A 20247-nucleotide genomic window follows, 5' to 3' on the forward strand; every position below is an offset into this window, starting at 1 on the left:
GCCTTTCAAAAAAAAAAATGAAAAAAAATTTGTCTTATGTTTATTCCCCCCATATTTTAACAAATTTATTTCCATGTTTTATAGGTTTATGCATTTTTTTACACATAATAAATAATAACTTAGGGTCCCTCTTTGTGGTGTAGCAGGTAAAACCACCACCTGTGATGCTGGTATCCCCTATGGGTGCTGGTTTAGGTCCCCACTTCTCCCTACTAATGTGCCTGGGAAAGCAGTGAAAGATGGTCCAAGTTCTTAGGCCCTGCACCCACATGGACACCGGCATGAAAGTCATGGCTCCTGGCTTCAGCCTGTCCCAGCCCTGGTTGTTGTGGCCATTTGGGGAGTGAGCCAGTGAATAGAAGATCTCTCTCTCTCTCTCTCTTTCTCTCTCTCTCTCCCTCTCCCTCTCTCTGTAACTCTGCCTTTCAAATAAATAAAATAAATCTTTAAAAATAAATAAATAAATAATTCTTAAAAATTACCATTACATTTTCTAATGGGTTATTTCTGGTTTTTGGAAAAGATTGACTTTAATTGTAAATCTTCATCTAGCATATCTCTCTCCTTTTTAAAGATTTTATTTATTTATTTGAGAGGTAGGGTTACAGACAGTGAGAGGGAGAGACAGAGAGAGAGGTCTTCCTTCCACTGGTTCACTCCCCAGTTGGCCGCAATGGCTAGAGTGGAGCTGAGCTGATCCATATCCAGGAGCCAGGAGCTTCTTCCGGGTCTCCAACACAGGTGCAGGGGCCCAAGGACTTGGGCCAACTTCTACTGGTTTTCTAGGCCATAGCAGAGAGCTAGATTGGAAGAGGAGCAACTGGGACTCGAACCAGCACCCATATGGGATGCCAGCACTGTAGGTGGAGGATTAACCCACTGTGCCACAGCGCCGGCCCCCATCTAGCATCTCTTTAATCAGCTCTAATAATTTTTATTTTTTTGAGTTGTTTATGAAGAAAATCTATTGCATTTGAAAATAGTAACAAATTTATTTTTTATATTCCAATGCTTAAACTCTTCCTTCATCTTCTCATCGCCTTAGCTGGGACTTGTGGTGCATGGCTGAATAATACTAATACAGTGGCCATTACTGATTTGTTCCTGAATTTTTTAAAAGATTTATTTATTTATTTGAAAGTCAGAGTTACACACAGAGAGGAGAAGCAGAGAGAAAGAGAGAGAGAGGTCCTCCATCCGCTGGTTCACTCCCCAATTGACCACAATGGCCGGAGCTGTGCCAATTCAAAGCCAGGAACCAGGAGCCTCCTCCGGGTCTCCCACATGGGTGCAGGGGCCCAAGAACCTGAGCCATCTTCCACCACCTTCCCAGGCCATAGCAGAGAGCTGGATCGGGAGGGGAGCAGCCAGGACTTGAACCAGCGCCCATATGGGATGCCCATACTTCAGGACAGGGCGTTAACCCACTGTGCCACAGCACCAGCCCCTCCTGAATTTAATTTTTAAGCTTTTATAATTAGATGTGATTTTTGTGTTATGTTTTCAGCAGAAAACCCGTTTGTGGATTAAAGTACCTTCTTTCCTTTTTGGTGGAAGCTTTTATCATAAAGGGTGTTAAATTCTATTTTTTTAGATGGAGGTGCATCTAATCTTGGGTTGATTTTGTCAACAGATTTTCTGTCTTTGACAAATCTCTCTAGCTTTCCTTGAATAAACATTATTTGGTTATAATACACAGACACACACACACACACACACACACAAATTATTTCAGACAAAAAGACCAAGGTAATTTACCATCAAGAGGTTTTTCTGAAAAACCTCCTAAAAACTAGTCTTGATTAAAAAGGAGGTAGAGGAGTAGGACTGAGATGGAGGCTATGTGATGCATGAAGAAAAGGAAAATTTGTTCAGTAATATGTGTGTGCATTGGTAAATATACAACAGTATTGATTTTAAGACATTGTAAACTAACATTTTTGTCTTTAAAAAAGGTAGAATTGGGGCTGACACTGTAGTACATAGGTTAAGCCTCTGCCCACAGTGCCAGGATCCCAGATGGGCTCTAGTTTGGGTCCTGGCTGCTCCACTTCCCATCCAGCTCCCTGCTAATGGCCTGGGAAAGTAGCAGAGGATGGCCCAAGTGTTTGGACCCCTGCACCCACATGGGAGACCTGGAAGAAGCTCTTGGCTCCTGGTTTCAGATCATTCCAGCTCCAGCCATTGTGGCCATCTGGGGAGTGAACCAGTGGAGGATGATCTCTCTCTCTCTCTGTCTCCTTCTCTCTGTCTTAACTCTGCCTCTCAAATATCTCAAATAAATAAATAAAATTTTTAAAAGAAAAAATTAAATGTAGAATTAAATTTTTGGATTCAATCTGCTAATACTTTAAGATTTTAACCATCTACCGTGATAAGTGACATCTGATTTTAAGATTTTAGCATCTATGGTGATAAGTGACCTGTGTCTATGATTTTCATCGCTTGCCTTGCCCTTGACTGATTTTGTCATGATGGCTGTACTAGCTTTGATAAAAAGAAATGGATAGTTGTCCTTTTCTGTATTCTCTGGAATAGTTTATATAAGACAGGGGTTCTGTAAATTAGATGTTGCCTGTTCCTTGAATCCATCAGAAATTGTTTTCCTTTAAAAAAAAGATTTATTTATTTATTTGCAAAGCAAAGTTACAGAGATGCAGAGGCAGAAAGAGAGAGGTATTCCATCTGTTGGTTCATTCCCCAAATGGCCACTACGGCTGGAGCTGTGCTGATTCGAAGCTAGGAGCCAGGAGCTTCTTCCAGGTCTCCCAAGTGGATGCAGGGGCCCAAGCACTTGGGCCATCTTCTACTGCTTTCCCAGGCCACAGAAGAGAACTGGATTGGAAGTGAAGCAGAAGGGACTTGAACCAGCGCATATGGGATGTGGGCACTACATGCTGCAGTTTTATCTGCTACACCACAGTGCTGGCCCCAAACTGTTTCCTTTTATAGAAGTTTTTTTTTTTTTTTACTATGAATATGATGATTTAAATGGAACTGACACCTTTAGATTGTTCATTTATTCTTGAATCAATTTTCAGCATTTATATCTCCTTTAAACACTTTCGTATCTATTTTCTTTCTTTCTCTTTTTTTTTTTCTATTTTTAAAAAGATTTTATTTAGGCCGGCACCGTGGCTCAACAGGCTAATCCTCCGCCTAGCGGTGCCGGCACACCGGGTCCTAGTCCCGGTCGGGCCGCTGGATTCTGTCCCGGTTGCCCCTCTTCCAGGCCAGTTCTCTGCTGTGGCCAGGGAGTGCAGTGGAGGATGGCCCAAGTGCTTGGGCCCTGCACCCCATGGGAGACCAGGATAAGTACCTGGCTCCTGGCTTCGGATCAGCGCGGTGTGCCAGCAGCAGCGCGCCGGCCGCGGCGGCCATTGGAGGGTGAACCAACGGAAAAGTAAGACCTTTCTCTCTGTCTCTCTCTCTGTCCACTCTGCCTGTCAAAAATTAAAAAAAAAAAAGATTTTATTTATTTATTTGACAAGTAGAGTTACAGACAGTGAGAGGGAGAGACAGAGAGAAAGGTCTTCCTTCCATTGGTTCACTCCCCAAATGGCCGCAATGCCCAGAGCTGTGTCAATCCAAAGCCAGGAGCCAGGAGCTTCTTCCTGGTCTCCCATGCGGGTGCAGGGGCCCAAGGACTTGGGCCATCTTCCACTGCCTTCCCAGGCCATAGCAGAAAGCTGGATTGGAAGAGGAGCAGCTGGGACTAGAACCGGTACCCATATGGGATGCTGGTGCCGCAGGCAGAGGATTAACCTACTGTGCCACGGCGCCGGCCCCTTTTGTATCTATTTTCAAATTAACTGATATAAAGCTATGAGTTACGTTTTCTTGTGACCTTTTAATCTCCTAAGGTTATTTTCCATTTCAATCCTAATATTGTTTGTGTCTTCCCTGTTTTCTTGATCAGTCTTATCAAAGTTATGCAGAAATTGTTAGTATTCATAATTAGTATTTTCAAAGAACAAGGTTCTAATTTTATTGGTCTATCTCTATTGTTTTTTTTTTGTTTTGTTTTGTTTTGTTTTGTTTTGACAGGCAGAGTGGACAGTGAGAGAGAGAGACAGAAAGAAAGGTCTTCCTTTGCCATTGGTTCACCCTCCAATGGCCGCCGCAGCCGGCACACCACGCTGATCCGATGGCAGGAGCCAGGTGCTTCTCCTGGTCTCCCATGGGGTGCAGGGCCCAAGCACTTGGGCCATCCTCCACTGCCTTCCCGGGCCACAGCAGAGAGCTGGCCTGGAAGAGGGGCAACCGGGACAGAATCCGGCGCCCTGACCGGGACTAGAACCCTGTGTGCCGGCGCTGCAAGGTGGAGGATTAGCCTAGTGAGCCGCGGCGCCGGCCTTATTGTTCTTTAAAACTTGTTTGTTTCTATTTCCTTCCTTAGAGTTTCCTTTTTTGTAGCTTATTTTGAACTCTCAGCTCATTTATGTTCAGTATTTTCATAATTGCCTAATAAACTGTAAACTTACTTCCTAATACCACTTAAATGGACTCCACCAGTTTTTAATATGGAGTATTTCCTTTGTCATAATTCTCATGATAAATTCAAGTGAAGCATGTTTTCTAGTTTTTGTTCTGTAACTCTACCATTTTCCATACCGAGGAGTTTTGTTTTTGCTTTTTTTGTTTTGGGTAATACTTCTGACAATGTTTTACTTTACATCTTTTGAATTTTTAAAAAAATGTTTAATTTATTTGAAAGGCAGAGTTACAGAGAGGCAGAGAGAGAGAGAGAGAGAGAGAGAGAGAGAGAGGTAGAGACAGAAAGAGAGGTCTTCCATCTGCTGGTTCACTCCCCAGTTGGCCACAATGACTGGAGCTGTGCTGATCTGAAGCCAGGAGCCGGGAGCTTCTTCTGGGTCTCCAACACAGGTGCAGGGGCCCAGGGACTTGGGCCATCTTCTACTGCTTTCCCAGGCCATAGCAGAGAGCTGGGTCAGAAGTGGAGCAGGCTATCTGACAACTCAGGATTACCTTTATTAATTATTTTAATGTTAATATCTCAAAGGTCCTTGCTGTCTATTCAGATAAGAATTCTGAATATCGACTCAAATAAAACAAGCAATCTGGTAAGGTTTAGCATTTATTTAATGAGAGAAACACACCCTGTTTGACCTAAAGTAAACACCAAAATAAAAATTATTAGTGTGTTTCTCGGTGGGGCCAGTCAGCAAATGCTGGGGGGCAGGGGTGAGGGTGGACGCTGGGACTCAGAGGAACGGGTGGGAAGGAAGCCTTCTTTTCCCTTGAGACCAGAGGGAAGGTCCAGCTACGGAAGGGAGTGTTGTTGACAATGACAGTTTTCCAACCAGGACAAAATTCATGGGGCGAGCAGGTCAGGAGGCAGAAAATCACCAGGAAGAAGGAAGAAGCATAGCCACACCAGTCATAGCACACACAAAGCGAAGAGTGGGCCGGCACAGCCACAGCTTGGGAGACCTGCAAGAGGGAGAGTTTCCCTCTTCCTTCCTGGCATATGCTCTCTCCAGCTCTGGTTCTGCAGACAGATGACCAAGGCATTACTCAACTGGCTGCGACCTTTCCAGGGATGCCATCCAGCCCCTCCACTCCTACCTGATGCTGCTGGGAAGTCCTTTGTCAGTGGACTTTGGTGCCCTGGTTCTTTGATCTCAGTCAACTGCCTTTATCAGTCCAAAGTTCAAGACTGCTTACTCCACTTTATAGGCAGCAAATGTACTTTCACAATGTCCATTTATTCTCAAGAGGTAGCCAGGCAGGATTGTCTCTCCCTTTCCTTCTCTTTAGAATGCTCCAAATTCTTGCTCCTCTGTATCATTTTTTCCTCCCTCCCTGCTCCTCTAGCTAATTGACAGAATCTTTGACGTCCACCTGCTGTTTCCTTGTCCCTTCCTACAGCCAGTGTCCACAGCAGACCTCCAGGCTTCCTGCAAACTTGGGTTAGTCTGCTTGCTCTGTGATGGCCAGGCAACAGTCTCCCATGGACCTGCAGCAGGAAGTGATCTGCCCCATCTGCCTGGAGATTCTGCAGGAACCTGTCACCACTGACTGCGGGCACAATTTCTGCCTCCAGTGCATCACTCAGGTGGCGGAAGCCTCAGGCGATTTCTTCAAATGCCCCCTCTGCAACAGTTCTGTGAGGAAGAATGCATTCACACTCAACTGGCTGCTGGTGAACCTGGTGGACAGAATCCAAGCTATAGATCTCTCTGAGATGCGGCCGGAGGTAGAGGACGAGGAGGAGGAGGAGGAGATGAGATGTCCGAAGCATGGGGAGAAGCTGCATTACTTCTGCGAGCTGGATGGAAAATTCCTCTGTGTGGTGTGCTGTGGATCTAAGGACCACAAATCCCATAATACCAGCTTGATAGAAGAAGCTGCCCAGAGTTATCAGGTAGGCATGTGGAGCCCCCTTGCTGAACAGGAGTTCAGTGGAGATCTGGAAACTGCTGCCTCCTGCCTGTGGATTTGCATTCCATGGCTCTGCACATTACGCTTAATGCCCACTGAGCCCAAAGTCCTGAGTCTGGGGAATTGGTGTCTGTGCAGATCAAGGAATAATGGAGAATGGAAAAGATACAGAATTTTTATTCAGAAGAGGTGGGCTCAAGTCCAGACTCGTGAGTTCACTATGCGACTTTCAAGGAATCCCTTTGGGTCTCAGCTTTCAAATCAAGCATAGCTCTTCAAACTGCTGGTAGGACGTGTGAGGGAAGGTTTGTGGGAGCGCTTTGAGAACCTTGAGCACCCCAAATACTACTCATAATAAGTCATAACAACTCTCTGCTCTTTTAAAAAAAATCTCATTTATTTATTTGAGAGGCAGAGTTACAGACAGAGAAGGAGAGACAGAAAAAGGTCTTCCATCCGCTGGTTCACTTCTCAGATGGCCGCAGTGGTCAGAGCTGAGCCAATCTGAAGCCAGGAGCCAGGAGCTTTCTCCAAGTCTCCCATGTGGGTGCAGGGGCCCAAGCACCTGGGCCATCCTCCGCTGCCTTCCCAGGCCACAGGCAGAGAGCTGAATTGGAAAAAGAGCAGCCGGAACACCAACTGGTGCCCATATGGGATGCTTGTGCCGCAGGTGGAGATCCAGCCAACCAAGCCAGAGAGCTGGCCCCTGCTCTGCTCTTTTAGGTCCCTTGGGTTCCAGTTTCTCAGTTCCCATCATTCCTCCCCCACCCCACCCCCCAGCTTGAGAAAGGAGGGTGGATTAATAATTACCCCAGAACTCCCCAGTCTGCTCTCTGGAGAGAAGGGAGGGTTTTATGAGACCAAGAGCATGCATGCAGCGCCTTGGGCTGAAGGTCACTCTCTCCACAGGGGCAGATCCAGTCTCGGGTCAGGCTCTTGAGGCAGAAGGAGAAGGAAATAGCACACAGGAAGGCACAAAGTGAAGAGAAGATCGACTTCTTCATGGTAAGGAACAGCTCCACCCTGTGGGCCTCAGAATCAGAAACAACTCCTCTGCCAAGCCTCTAGAACCCTTTATCAAGCAGACTCCTCAGTGACAGCCCCGGCAACAAGGAGACAGCTGTGCCGGGAGGGACAGTCTGTGGCCTGCTGAGGACATGTTCTCGGCCTTCCTGCACTAAGCACTTGACCTGCATGGGTGGCAGCACCTTCTGTTAGGAGAGCAGGCTGTCTGCCTCTGTCTCCTGCACCTACCGACCTGCACCTCACTGGCCGTCCACCACTATGAGGCCCAGCTCCCCCTCACAGGCCACAGCCAACTGAAGGTTGGTTCCCCAGATGGGAAATGAAGAAGTCGTAACACCACCCTTTCTATGGTTTTTTGCTTTGTTTTTGGTGTGTCAGAGGAAAATCTATGTGAAGGCAGATTGAAACTGAAAAATCTTCTGGAAATATGAGTTTTACACAGGTTCTTGAAAGCAAAAATGAAGACATAAATGATAACTGAATATGACACTGAGCACAAAGGAAAGCATAATTTATTTAAAAATTAAAGATGTTTTATTTATTTATTTGAAAGGCAGAGTTACAAGAGGGAGAGGAAGAGACCTTCCATTTGCTGGTTCACGTCCCAAATGGCCACAATAGTGAGGAGTTGGGCCAGGCAGAAGCCGGTAACCCTGAGCTCCATCCAGGTCTTCCATATGGGTGGCAGGGACCCCAGTGCTTGGGTCTTCCCAAGCACTTGTCTTCCTAGGTGCATTAGCAGGGAGCTGTATAGGAAGTAGAGCAGCCAGAACACAAACTTTGATATGGGTCAACTTCCTTGTAAGCAACGGTTAACCTGCTGTGCCACAACACTGGCCCTGGAAGTGCTTTTAAAAGTTTGTTCTTGGGACCAGCATTGTGGCTCAGAGGGTTAAGCCATTACCTTCGATGCCAGCATTTCGTATGAGCACTGATTCCAGTGCCAACTGCTCTACTTCTGATCCAGCTCCCTGCTAATGTACCTGGGAAATCAGTGGAAGGTGACTCAAGTACTTGGATCCCTGTCACCCACGTAGGAGACTTGGATGAAGTTCTTGGCTCCTGGCTCCAGTCTGGCTCAGCCCAGGCTATTGTGGGCATTTGAGAGTAAACCAGCAGATGGAAGATCTCTCCCTCTCCCTCTCCCTCGCCCTCGCCCTCGCCCTCGTCCTCGCCCTCTCTGTCACTCTGCCTTTCAAATAAACTAATTTTTTAAGAAAAAAAAAAGTTTCTTCTCCTCATGTCTTCTCACGTCTGCCACAGCACACTGTTCTATGTTGATACTCCGTCTAAACAAATAAAAAAATGTAATAAGGTGGGCTGGAAAGATGGTTGAGGCCACCTCTTCTCTCTCTCTCCCTGTCCCTCACCCCCAGGCCCAGGTGGATTTAGAGAAGCAAAGGATCCTGGCTGAATTCGAGCATTTGGGGCAGGCCCTAAAGGAGGAGAAGGACTTCCTCCTGTCCCGGATCACATGGCTGGGGCTGGAGGAAGCCAAGGAGGGTAAGGTCTACAACACTGCCACCCAGGCACAACTCAACTCTCTCAGGAATCTCACGGACCGCCTGGAGGCCAAGCAACGAATGCCACCCCAACAGCTGCTGAAGGTGAGTCCCTCGGGGACAGAATCGCAGCCAGGCAGAGCCAGGCCCTAGTCTCTGGCCAGAGCACCCAGTGCCTGCCAGGATGCCGGAGACTGCTCTAGCCTAGCACTGCCCAGTAGAAACAGGTGAAGCTGATACATATACTTTAGAATCACAGCGCGAGCCACACGTGTAATTTAGAAATATAATGTGAGCTACTACATGGTATAATTTAGAAATATAATGTGAGCCATGCATGTAATTTAGAAACACATTACGGCCGGCGCCGCGGCTCAATAGGCTAATCCTCCACCTTGCGGCGCCGGCACACTGGGTTCTAGTCCCGGTCGGGGTGCCGGATTCTGTCCCAGTTGCCCCTCTTCCAGGCCAGCTCTCTGCTGTGGCCAGGGAGTGCAGTGGAGGATGGCCCAGGTGCTTGGGCCCTGCACCCCATGGGAGACCAGGATAAGTACCTGGCTCCTGCCATCGGATCAGCACGGTACGCTGGCCGCGGTGGCCATTGGAGGGTGAACCAACGGCAAAGAAAGACCTTTCTCTCTGTCTTTCTCTCTCACTGTCCACTCTGCCTGTCAAAAAAAAAAAAAAAAAAATTACAAGCCACCTGCAAGAAAACTTCAAAATGCTAAAGGGCGAGTATTTGATGCATTGGTTATGACGCCACTTGGGCCGGCACCACAGCTCACTAGGCTAATCCTCTGCCAGCGGTGCCGGCACCCCGGGTTCTAGTCCCAGGTGGGGTCCGGATTCTGTCCCAGTTGCTCCTATTCCAGTCCAGTTCTCTGCTGTGCCCTGGGAAGGCAGTGGAGGATGGCCCAAATGCTTGGGCCCTGCGCCCCCATGGGAGACCAGGAGGAAGGACCTGGCTCCTGGCTTCGGAACAGTGCAGCGCACTGGCCTCAGCACACTGGATGTAGCAGCCATTTTGGGGGTGAACCAACGCAAAAGGAAGACCTTTCTCTCTGTCTCTCTCTCTGTCTAACTCTGCCTGTCCAAAAAAAAAAAAAAAAAAAAAAAAAAGATGCCACTTGGGGCACCCATATCCCTTATGGCAGTGCCTGGTTGAAGTTCTATTTCCACTTCCCACCCAGATTCCTGCTAATGTGTATCCGGGGACCCTGGGAGGAGGCAGGTGATGGTGCAAGTAATAGGGTCTTTGCCATCCATGTGGGAGACCTGACTTCTACCTGGCTCAGCCCTGGCTGTTGTGAGCATTCTGGGAGTAAACCAGCAATGGTCTTTCTCTCTCTCTCCTTTTCAAATAGATAAAAATTATATTTTAAAAAAATTTGTGAAAAACTGAATTAAAAGATACATTAATTTGGGTGCAAAAAGTTGAAATATGAGAGGTGCTCAAAAAGTTCATTAAAAATGCATTTAATGGAGGCCGGCGCTGTGACTCACTTGGTTAATCCTCCGCCTGTGGTGTCGGCATCCCATATGGGTGCCGGGTTCTATTCCTGGTTGCTCCTCTTCCTGTCCAGCTCTCTGCTGTGGCCAGGGAGTGCAGTGGAGGATGGCCCAAGTCCTTGGGCCCTGCACCCCATGGGAGACCAGGAGAAGCACCTGGCTCCTGCCATCGGATCAGCGTGGTGCGCCGGCCACAGCGCGCCGGCTGCAGCGGCCATTGGAGGGTGAACCAATGGAAAAGGAAGACCTTTCTCTCTGTCTCTCTCTCACTGTCCACTCTGCCTGTCAAAAAAAAAAAAAAAGCATATAATGAAAACACTATTAACTGACTTCAAATTTTTTTGCCATAAAATAAAACTATATTTTAATTTTATTTTCCATGGAGCTTTAAAAAAAAGATTTATTTATTTGAAAGGCAAAGTGACAGAGAGGGTGGGAGAGGGAGAGAGAGGAGAGAGGTCTTGCATCTGTCAGTTCCCTTCCCAAATGCCCAGAATAGCCAGGGCTGGGCCAGGACAAAGCCACGAGTCAGGGACTCCGTCCTGGTGGTCCACGTGGGTGGCCGGGGTTCAAGTACTTGCGCCATCACCTGCTGTCTTCCAGGTCTAGTGGCAGAAAGCTGGATTGGAAGCACAGTAGTGGGGGCTTGACCTGGCAGTCTGATTTGAGATGTAGGCACCCCAGGTGGTCGCTTAATCTGCTGGGCCACAACACACAGCATACTCTGTAATTTAACGTTTTCCTAGTAGCCCCATTAAAAAGAAACAGGTGAAATTAATTCCAATAAAATATTTAACTTAATATATCAATCAAAATCATCAATATTTTTAAAGTAATAAAGAGATATTTCACATTCTGGAGGGGTGTCTTTTGTACTGAGTGTTTGAACTCTAGTGTAGAGTTTGCATGTCAGCACCTCTCAGCTCAGATGCTTAATTGTCCGCTGTTGAAGGAAAATGTGGTCCTACTAAGTTGAGAGAGTTATTTTTAATGGAAACAATGTTTTACGCTGCTTTGGCCTTTAAATTTGAATCAGTGAAAAGTCAGTTTAATTAAAAGTCTGATTCCTAGCGCACTAGTTTCAAGCATTCGGTAGCCAGTCAGCGCAGGTCCAGCTGATGCACAAAAAAAAGTCGAGATGATCCCTCTTGAACCCATCTCCTATGGTGCTGGCTCAAGTGTCCTTTTCTTTCTTTCAAGAAAAGTTCATGCAAAGCCACTCCAACCTTTCTCCTGCCCCAGGGAACAGGGCTCCCCTCAGTTCAGGATCTGAGACATTCATTTGCAAAGTTTCATTCTCTGGACAGCCAACCACTTCTCCACCTGGTGCCACATTGGTGCTTCTTGGAGGAGTCCTCCTTGTGGGTGGGAAGAGAAAAGCAGAGAGAGAGTGAGTCTTAGAGACGCTCTCACTCCACCTGCTCTGCCCACACCCAGCACCCTCCCTGACACCTGTGAACCAGCCAAGTGCTGATGCCATGCTGTTTCTATTTCTCTTCTAGGGCATCAAAAGTATCTTGCACAGGTAAGTGCATTTTGCCTCCAGATTCATCCCTATGTGCACTCAGCATATATAGAGATACTCAACATTCCTCGCTCACAAACACCCACACACCTAACTCTGCAGTCAGGTATTTAGGCTGCAGGGGCGGGAGTTGGGAGCTGAGCACATGAGTGTATGAATTGGCTGTTAAAGAGAGGAGCTCTTCTCTCCAGCGTCCTGGTGCTTTGGCACAGCCTCCTGGTGGTTCCTGCTGGCCCTTTGCTCAGTGGGATGCCCCGGGGTCCCGCATCCCATCTCCCTGCCTCCTCTCCTTTTCTACTTCTCTCTTTCTCCTTCTCTCATCTGCATTCCCACGTCCCCTTGTGCACCTTCTCGCTCCAGCCCCATATCTCTAGTGCTGGCCTGCTCATCCACCGCCACCCCCAAGAGTCCCTCCCCACGTGGCTGGGTCAGGGTCTCCCCTTCCCCTTCTCCCCTCCCCTGGTCTCAGCACACAGCTCCACCGTGTCCTCCTAGGAGTGAAGAGTTTCAGTTTCTCAGCCTACCCCCAATTCCTCTGGACCTGGAGAAAAAACTCAGTGAAGCAAAGTCAAGACATGACTTCATCACTGAGAACCTGAGGAGATTCAAAGGTAAGGCATGGGCTGAGCGAGGCCTCTGTTCTCCTACCTGGGGGATTCTCTCCCTGCCAGTGACCACCATGGCACTGTTCCAACACCAGGGCCTCCCAGCATTGCTGCACTGCCTTCAGGCATTTCTCACATGTGTTGGTCATCAGGGTCCTTGTCTATACCCTACCCCGACTCTTGTGCTTGCCACAAAAGGGGCCCTGGCCTTGGGCCCCATGTGGCCCCCGGGCCAAGTATAGGGTCCGTGGACCAGAGAGGAGGCAGAATCCTGCCTTCCCAGGGCCCCAGGCAGCGACTACATGATCTCTGGCAAGTGGCTTTTATTTCTCTGGTGCATACAGCTGTCTCTGACTGCGGTGGAGAAAGTGGGTTCACAGTTAACGCTGCTTGGGTGAAATCCTCTTGTATCCTTTCAGGAAAACAGAAATCAGCCAGAAGAGAAGTGTGTGACTTGGGGTTTGGATATTCAGTCACGTATGTAGGAAAAACTCTGGGTTTGCATCTAGGAAGAAGGGTTGGTGTCTGTAAGGATGCCCTTCCCCTCAAAGGCAGTGCTTGCCTAAGCTGAGAGTAAAGATGGCTGAATGGAGTCTTCTTCCTAGAAACAGCACAAGAGCCTCCCCTGCCAGGACCTCTCAGGCACCGAATGGAAAGGAGACGAGAGCAAATTCAGAACCCACCCCCCTCCACATTCAACCAGGAGTCTCCACTGGGCAGACCAGATAGGGAACCGTGTCTTGGTTTTGTTCTTACATTTGTCTGAGCTTTGCTTTCTGTGTGTTAGCATTCCCACCCCACTGGGTACAATGGCAACTGACCCAGCAAGTTTATAGTCATCTCACATCTAAAACACCTTGGTTCCTGTTTAAAGCTTCAACCAAGGGGTCCCCTTCCTTTTCATCACAGGCAACATTTGAGAGAGGAAGAGATAGGCATGGTCTGTTCTTGCTTCTCTCTCACACAATACACACACACACACACACACACACATCCCCCAGCCCCCACTGGCCCCATCAAGGCCCAGGGAATGGAGGGATGGTGGGGTATCTACTTGTCCCATTGGCCCAGGCTACTTAGATCCCTGTTCTGAGGGTCATGGTCTCTTGCAGGGGGAGTGGCAGGGTCTGGTAGCCCAGCACCCAGGGATGGAGGTGAGGTGGTGGGAACCATACTGCCTGCAGGGTTTGTGGGCCCAGTACTCCCTGACAAGGCTTCCTTGTCTCTGGCTCTGGGTTTGCAGACCCCTTGACAAGAGTGCCAGGAGTCTCCGTGGGGTGCTGCCCACAGCTGAGCTGTGGCTCTCAGGGGAGCTTCCCACCTTCTCCCTGCAACCCCAGGTCTTTTCTCTGTTCTGGAGCTGCAGGGCCCTGCATGAGGGGTGTACAGTGGCCTGGAGGAAGGCCCTGAAGCTCTGAAGTCCAGTACCCAACCCCAAATCCACGCCAGGAAGGGGCCAGTGTGTCCTGACTGCATGGAGGAGTCCCTTGTCCCCGGCCCTATTTTTGGAAGGGGTGCACAGCCACAAGGCCCCCTGTATCTGCACAGGGAGGGAAGGGGCTGTAAGCTTCCAACTCCAGGGTCTCTGTCTCCCTTCTCCTCTCAGGGGCAGGAAGATGGGATTCCCATCCAGACCTTAGGGTTGTGGCAGCCCTCATATTATACCCTCTTCCTGTATGGTAGTCCCATGGCAGGCCTCCTCCTGAAGCTAAAGGGTAAGGCCTCAAGGCGCTTTTTCCATGCTGTCAGGTCATAAGGAAGGGGCTCAATCCCCGCTGCCCAGTTCAGTGGCTCCACGTGTGCCTGGGTCACTGGAAATGTGACTCCTCCCAACACAAAGGCCCTGCCAGTGAGCAATACTCACCCCGCAAGGCTGAGCATGAAAACAGAATGTAGTACAGCAATAATTGCTCACTCTGCATGCTAAAATGACAGTCTTTAGAAAACAGAGTTAAGTAAATATATAATTAAAATTCATATATAATCAAATCAAATTCATATATAATCAAAAAAAGTTTCTTCCTTTTTTTTTTTTTTAAAAGGTTTATTTGGAAGGCAGAGCATCAGAGAGGATGAGGGGGAGAGAGAAAGAGAGAGAGAGAGAAAGGGGGGGGAGAGATATCCCATATGCTGGTTCACTCCCCATGTGACTGTTCTGGCTGGGCCAGGCTGAAGCCACAAGCCAGGAACTCTTTTGGGCCTCCCACATGGATGGCAGGGGCCCAGACACTTGGGTTATCTACTGCTACCTTCTCAGGCTCATTAACAGGGAGCTGGATTGGAAGTGGAACAGCCAGGACACAAACTGGTGCCCATACGGGATGCCAGCATTGCAAAGGGCCAGTTAACTTGCTGCACCAGAGTGTCAACCTCTCTTCTTGGTTTTTTATTGTAACCACTGGAAAAAAAAATTTCTTAAAGATTTATTTATGTACTTGAAAGTTAGAGTTACAGAGAGAGGGAGAGACAGAGAGTGAGAAAGAGATCTTCCATCTGCTGGTTCACTCCCCAGATGGCTGCAATGTCCAGGGCTGAGCCAGGCCTAATCCAGGAGCAGGAGCTTCATCCAGGTCACTCGTGTGGGTGTCAGGGACCCAAGCAGGTAGCCATCACCACTGCCTCCCAGGATGCCCATGAGCAGGAGGCCGGAATTGGAAGCAGAGCCATGGGCATCAGGTGTCCCAGCAGCATCTAAAGCACTGCAAATTTACCTTTTAATTCCATCTTTTCAAAGTCCTCCCGAAAGAGCAGCTTGAATCCGCAGGTCACATTAGATGTGCACAGGACCCTGGGGAAGCAGAGCGGCTTCGCTCAGTGCTTCACATACACTACAAAAAAAATGCAGCTTGCTCCGCCAGGTGATTCCAGTCAGGGCCTTGCCGTGCGGCCTGGGGGTTCCTTGCTCTGGTCTCCGGTCCCTCATTCCTCCTGTTCTCTACCCTCAGACACCCTCCAGGCTGACAGGAAGAAAGATAAAAGCAAATTCCTCAAAGGCATGAATGAAAGCCACACCAAGAGCTGTGAGTAGCAGAGGAGACTGACTTCCTGCCATTTGGGGGAAAGTGAGACATTCACAGGGCAAAGAATTCCTTCTGTGGTTACGCGGGGACTCCTTCTGCCACCCACCCGGAAGATGAGAACTATGTGAATGTCTTCTTTTAAACCCGGGTCATTCACAGAACAGTAACAAATCCTACAACCAAAATATTCAAAAGTAATCAGAGATTAGAGACTGATTTCTTCCCTACTCAGAGCCAGGGAGGATATCCAATGGACAAAGAGGAGGTGGAGGTAGTTCCATCTCTGCAGTACTAGCTGCCCCAGCTGGGCCTGCACCATGTTCCTGGACAAAGTCCCAAGGGGGCATCAGGACAACTGGGGGATGGAGCTACACTGGACAGAGATGGCTCTGCTGCCTGCCCACAACACTGAAGGCCTGTCTTGTGCAGCCCCACCGTGTGCCAAGAACCCCACACCTGTGCCCCAAGGTGGGCATCCCTGCCTGAGTGTACAGTGAGCACCCTGCAGCTCCTGGGAACTGAGAGGGGCTTTCTGGGTCAGGTGGCCAGGAACAGAAAGAGATAGGATTAGAGCCCTCTTCTCCAACTCCAGGGACACAACCACTGAAAACCAGCCAGCAGGGTCTAGGGATTGTACTGTTCCCCTGTGCCCCTCTCTACTGGCATGGAGACCATGACTGCGAGCTCCATGGCCTGTGCCAGCTCAGGGTTTACCACCGCCAGGCCCCAGTGGCACAGGCCAGCAGCGAACCCCGCAACTGCTGACCCTGAGACCAACCCAAAGGTTTCCACACTTCTGCTTGGGGAAGCCCACTGGTGGCTGCCCTTACTGATGGTGGTGGTGGTGGTGGTGGTGCAGCCTCTGAGTATCGAGTCAGCTTTCTCTCCACAACTTCTAGGGTGCCTGTTTGAGAAACACAATCCTAACCCAGACAACACCTCCACGCCTGAGCCATCCTCCCCAGGTAGGCAACAGAAACTCCCTGCGGTGGCTGGCGGGGCGGCACCGCGGGCCAGGGTGGACCCCAGTCTGCCGAGGAGCTGCCCAGCGCGTGTCGTCCACCCTCGCCACGGCTGACTGAACGTGGATGCGACTAGGGAAGGCACAGAAATCTGGGCTCGGGCAGTCGGAGGGAGACGGTTGGTGAGGAAGGGGAGGCTGTGGCATCTGCGGGCCTCGAAGACTTCAGGTGCGGGAGATGGCCTGGGCGGATATGGGGTGCGGGGGTGGGAGCAGGCTCCCTCCGCCGCTGCCCAAATTGCACCACCCGGGAGTGAGCTGCCCAAGTTTCACCTTGCTGCCGGGGATCTATCTGGCTTTTCTCCTTTGCTTCTCCCTCCAAGGCAACGGAAACCCAGCAAGTCCCCAGCCCCCACCGCTACTCCACTCCCGCTTTCGGGCCTCCTTCATTGGCACAGTCTCCGGGATAGAACTGCTACTGCCCCGCAGCAGAGCCTCCCTCGCCAGGGCTCCTGGAAACCGCACCAGCGCCGCGAATGTGGAGAGCTCCCGCGCCGCCACGCGCACTGCAGAGCTCCGGGAGGCGCTGAGTGAGTGGCGGAAGGCGAAGGGGTCCCAGGTTGAGCGGAGTCGGGTGGAGGGGGGCAGCGAAGGAGCACGGAGAGCGGGGTGGTGGCGGTGGCCGCCGCGTTGTGGAGCCAACCGCGAACTGTTCCACGCGGGCCGTCTGCTGGTCGCCTTGCCTGTGGTGTCCTCTAGTGGACACTCGTAGTCGCTACAGCTCTGGGGCCGCGGCTCCCCTCGCCTCTGCCCCAGCTTTTTCAAAAACCGCAGCCCGGCAGGAGGTCCTGCCTGGCTCACCTCCGACCCGTCCCCGCCTACCCGACAGCTGTCACTCTTGCCCGCATTCCCACACCCTCCTTCGCTCCCAGCCACGCACATCGGGTCAATCAACATTACAGGAAAGGGTGTGAGATTAGGAAAACAGCTCGGGAGAGGGAATGAGCCCCCGCCGCTAACTCCTTAGCAGAGATTGGGACCACCACTGCTCAGGCCTTTGTGGAGCATGGCTGGGGACCCTTCCGACCGTGTAAACCGTGACTCAACATCCACATTCTAGTAAAAGTGTCTATGCGTGTGTTGGGGGGAGCTGTGTCTGAACGCTCCTGCTTCCAGGGGCCAGTCCCCACCTGACCTGTGTTTAAGGGGGGAAGTTACCTGTGCTCAGGCGATCTGACCCTCGATGTCTAGCATACTAGCCCCGAACCAGGGACCACGGGAAACCACAAAGAGGCGATTTTATTTCTGGGTGTTGCAGCGATCCCGCCATTACCACCACGGCACCCACAGAACTACAGGGATTTACTCCAAGGAGGTGAGAGCGAAGCCTAGGACTTCCCTGGGGACTTGAGAGGTGATTGGCAACACAAAGTTTCCCTCCAACTGTATCCCGGGGGAGCGCGGAGGCGGGAGACTGGACGACTTGACCCGGGGCTGAGCCTCTTTCTCCTCCAGCTCCCACAGCCCCCGTGACCTTCGACGCTGCCTCGGCCCATCCCGACCTCGTCCTCTCCCAGGATCTCAAAACGGTGACACTGGACCTCGCTCCTGCAGACAGTTCAGAGGACGCCGCGGGGCCGGAGAGTTTCTACCCGTTCCGGTGCGTGCTCGGCTCGCCCGGCTTCTCCTGCGGCCGCCACGCCTGGGAGGCGGAGCTAAGGGGGCCTCGGGGCGGGGCCTGCGTCGTGGGCGTGGCTTGGGAGCAGGTGGCGCGGCGGGGCTTCCTGACGGTGGAGCCCGAGAGCGGCTTCTGGGCGCTGCGCATCACCGACTCCGAGTGCCAGGCGCTCACCGGGCAAGACACCCGGAAGGATCTCCCGCTGCGTCCCAGGAAAGTGCGTGTCCGCGTGGACGTCGAGCTCGGGACGGTCGCCTTCTACGACGCCGCCACCAACACCCACCTCTACACGTTCCACGCCTCCTTCCCGGGGAAGATCTTCCCCTTCTTCAGGCTTCTGTTTCCCGGCACCCAGGTCATCCTGAATCCCTAGAGTCGTTGCTTTGCCTTCCTTCGCCTCCGGCTTCTCCGCGCCACCGCCTCAGTCCGGGGTGTGCAGTAGGGTTGAAGCCAGGCGTTCAGAAATTCCAGCCCTGACGTCTCTGATCCGACTTTAGATGTGCTCCCGGCCCCGGGCTCCGAAACCTAGTCTCTCGTCCCCAGTACACGCTCCCTCAGCCTGCAGTCCTCTCTTCACCGAGCCGATTCCAAGTCCTAAGCGAAGGGAGCGAAACGGGGCTCGGGCCGGCCTATAGAGCTCAGGATTGCAAGACTCAAGAGGATCCAGTGCTCGCCTCTGTAGCTGAGTCCTGATTGCTAGCCGCTGAGCTTTCCAGGATCTTCACTGAAGCCTGTAGACCCCAGACCGGCTGGAGCCCTCCTTGCTATCACATTTCCAGAGCATGCTGGCCTCCTGCTGCCGACCAATCCAAGGAAGCACCGGGAGCCAACCCCAGGCTGGCACAGGAGCTCCTCAGTTCTCTGGGAACTGAGCAACAGCTGCCCAGTTCCTTGGTCTGCACCTGGTAAAATCAACTACTGCCTTCCACCACCCTGGTGTTAGCAACTGGCTTGCTGCTTGTTGGGTGAGCAGACCCAGTGTTGGGGGCTCTAGAACAATTCCTCCAGCCAAGTCTGGGACATGTTCAGCTACACATATCCCCAGTGTGCCTGGAGATAAACCATGCATGCAGCTTTTTTTTTTTTTTTACAGCATTGTTTGTAATAGGACAAGACTGGAAATGATTAAAATGTCCATCAACAGGTGATGGTTGGAAAAACTGTGATGAGAAACCCGCCAGTTGCATTCTGGTTGACACAGGTGCAGGAGACTGGACAACTGACCACGGACAAACAGCCCTTTCCTCCTCTACCACCAAGCTCCTGAAGCTCTCATGGGCCTGAACTTGGCGTTGGCCCAGCTGGACATCATCCTTTCCTGATACCTGAAAACTAGGATACTGGACTTCTGTCTCTGAGCTACTCAGCTAGACTGTCCTTGTGTCTTCCATCCAGTTGGCAAATGAGGACTACCTGTATATTACTGTAGAATGACCACTAAGATCTATTACGTGAGAGAAGCAAGGTGGGGTCAGTACACATAGCATACTACATGCTACCTAAGGGGGAATATAGATACATGCATTTGTCTGCTTATGGTTATTTTTTAGGTAGGGGAACAAACCAAAACTAAATAAAGTGTTGCCTACAGGGGGAGGGAAAGCCAGATGGGAGGCATGGAAGTTAGTCTCTTCTGAGCATTTGACTTGTTCTGTGCATTTGACTTTGATACCATGTAAATATTTTCCATCATTATAAAGCAAAATAAGATTAAAATGAGACAAACTGACCTAGCTGTGTATGGTGTTGGTAGCTTACACAGCAGAGCGGACCGTCATTTGTGGCAAGTGCCTGGTGCAGCAGTTGTGTCAACAGCTCAGGTGCCTGCATGCTGTGTCAGAGTGCCTGGGTTTGAGTCCTGATTCCACTACTGAGTCCAGCTCTCTTCTAATGGTGCACCCTGGGAGGTAACAGCTGATAATGGCTCAAGTACTTGGGTCCCTGCCACCCACCCACATGACAGACCTGGCTTGTGTTCTGGGCTCCTGGTTTTTCCCCAGCTGTTGCAGGCATTTG

General features: G+C 50.6%; 1 protein-coding gene across 3 annotated transcripts in view; it reads left to right on the top strand.

The window, feature by feature from the left end:
- TRIM31 (tripartite motif containing 31) overlaps window positions 1–19960 on the top strand; it is a 39538-nt gene extending 19578 nt beyond the window's left edge. The window contains exons 2-11 of one of the 3 annotated variants that reach the window (XM_070074831.1): window positions 5893–6388; window positions 7315–7410; window positions 8808–9038; window positions 11945–11967; window positions 12463–12578; window positions 15518–15592; window positions 16492–16557; window positions 16937–17143; window positions 17872–17928; window positions 18069–19960. In XM_070074831.1, coding sequence (XP_069930932.1) covers window positions 5954–6388; window positions 7315–7410; window positions 8808–9038; window positions 11945–11967; window positions 12463–12578; window positions 15518–15592; window positions 16492–16557; window positions 16937–17143; window positions 17872–17928; window positions 18069–18604 — 1842 coding nt within the window. In that variant the 5' untranslated portion in view covers window positions 5893–5953 and the 3' untranslated portion in view covers window positions 18605–19960. Of the gene's footprint in view, window positions 1–5711; window positions 6389–7314; window positions 7411–8807; window positions 9039–11944; window positions 11968–12462; window positions 12579–15517; window positions 15593–16491; window positions 16558–16936; window positions 17144–17871; window positions 17929–18068 lie in introns of those variants that run through there. The other 2 variants (XM_017344817.3, XM_070074832.1) reach the window with 2 other exon arrangements.
- Window positions 19961–20247: the final 287 nt, after the last annotated feature.

This window comes from Oryctolagus cuniculus, chromosome 5 (genome assembly GCF_964237555.1).
Source record: "Oryctolagus cuniculus chromosome 5, mOryCun1.1, whole genome shotgun sequence".
NCBI lineage: Eukaryota > Metazoa > Chordata > Mammalia > Lagomorpha > Leporidae > Oryctolagus > Oryctolagus cuniculus.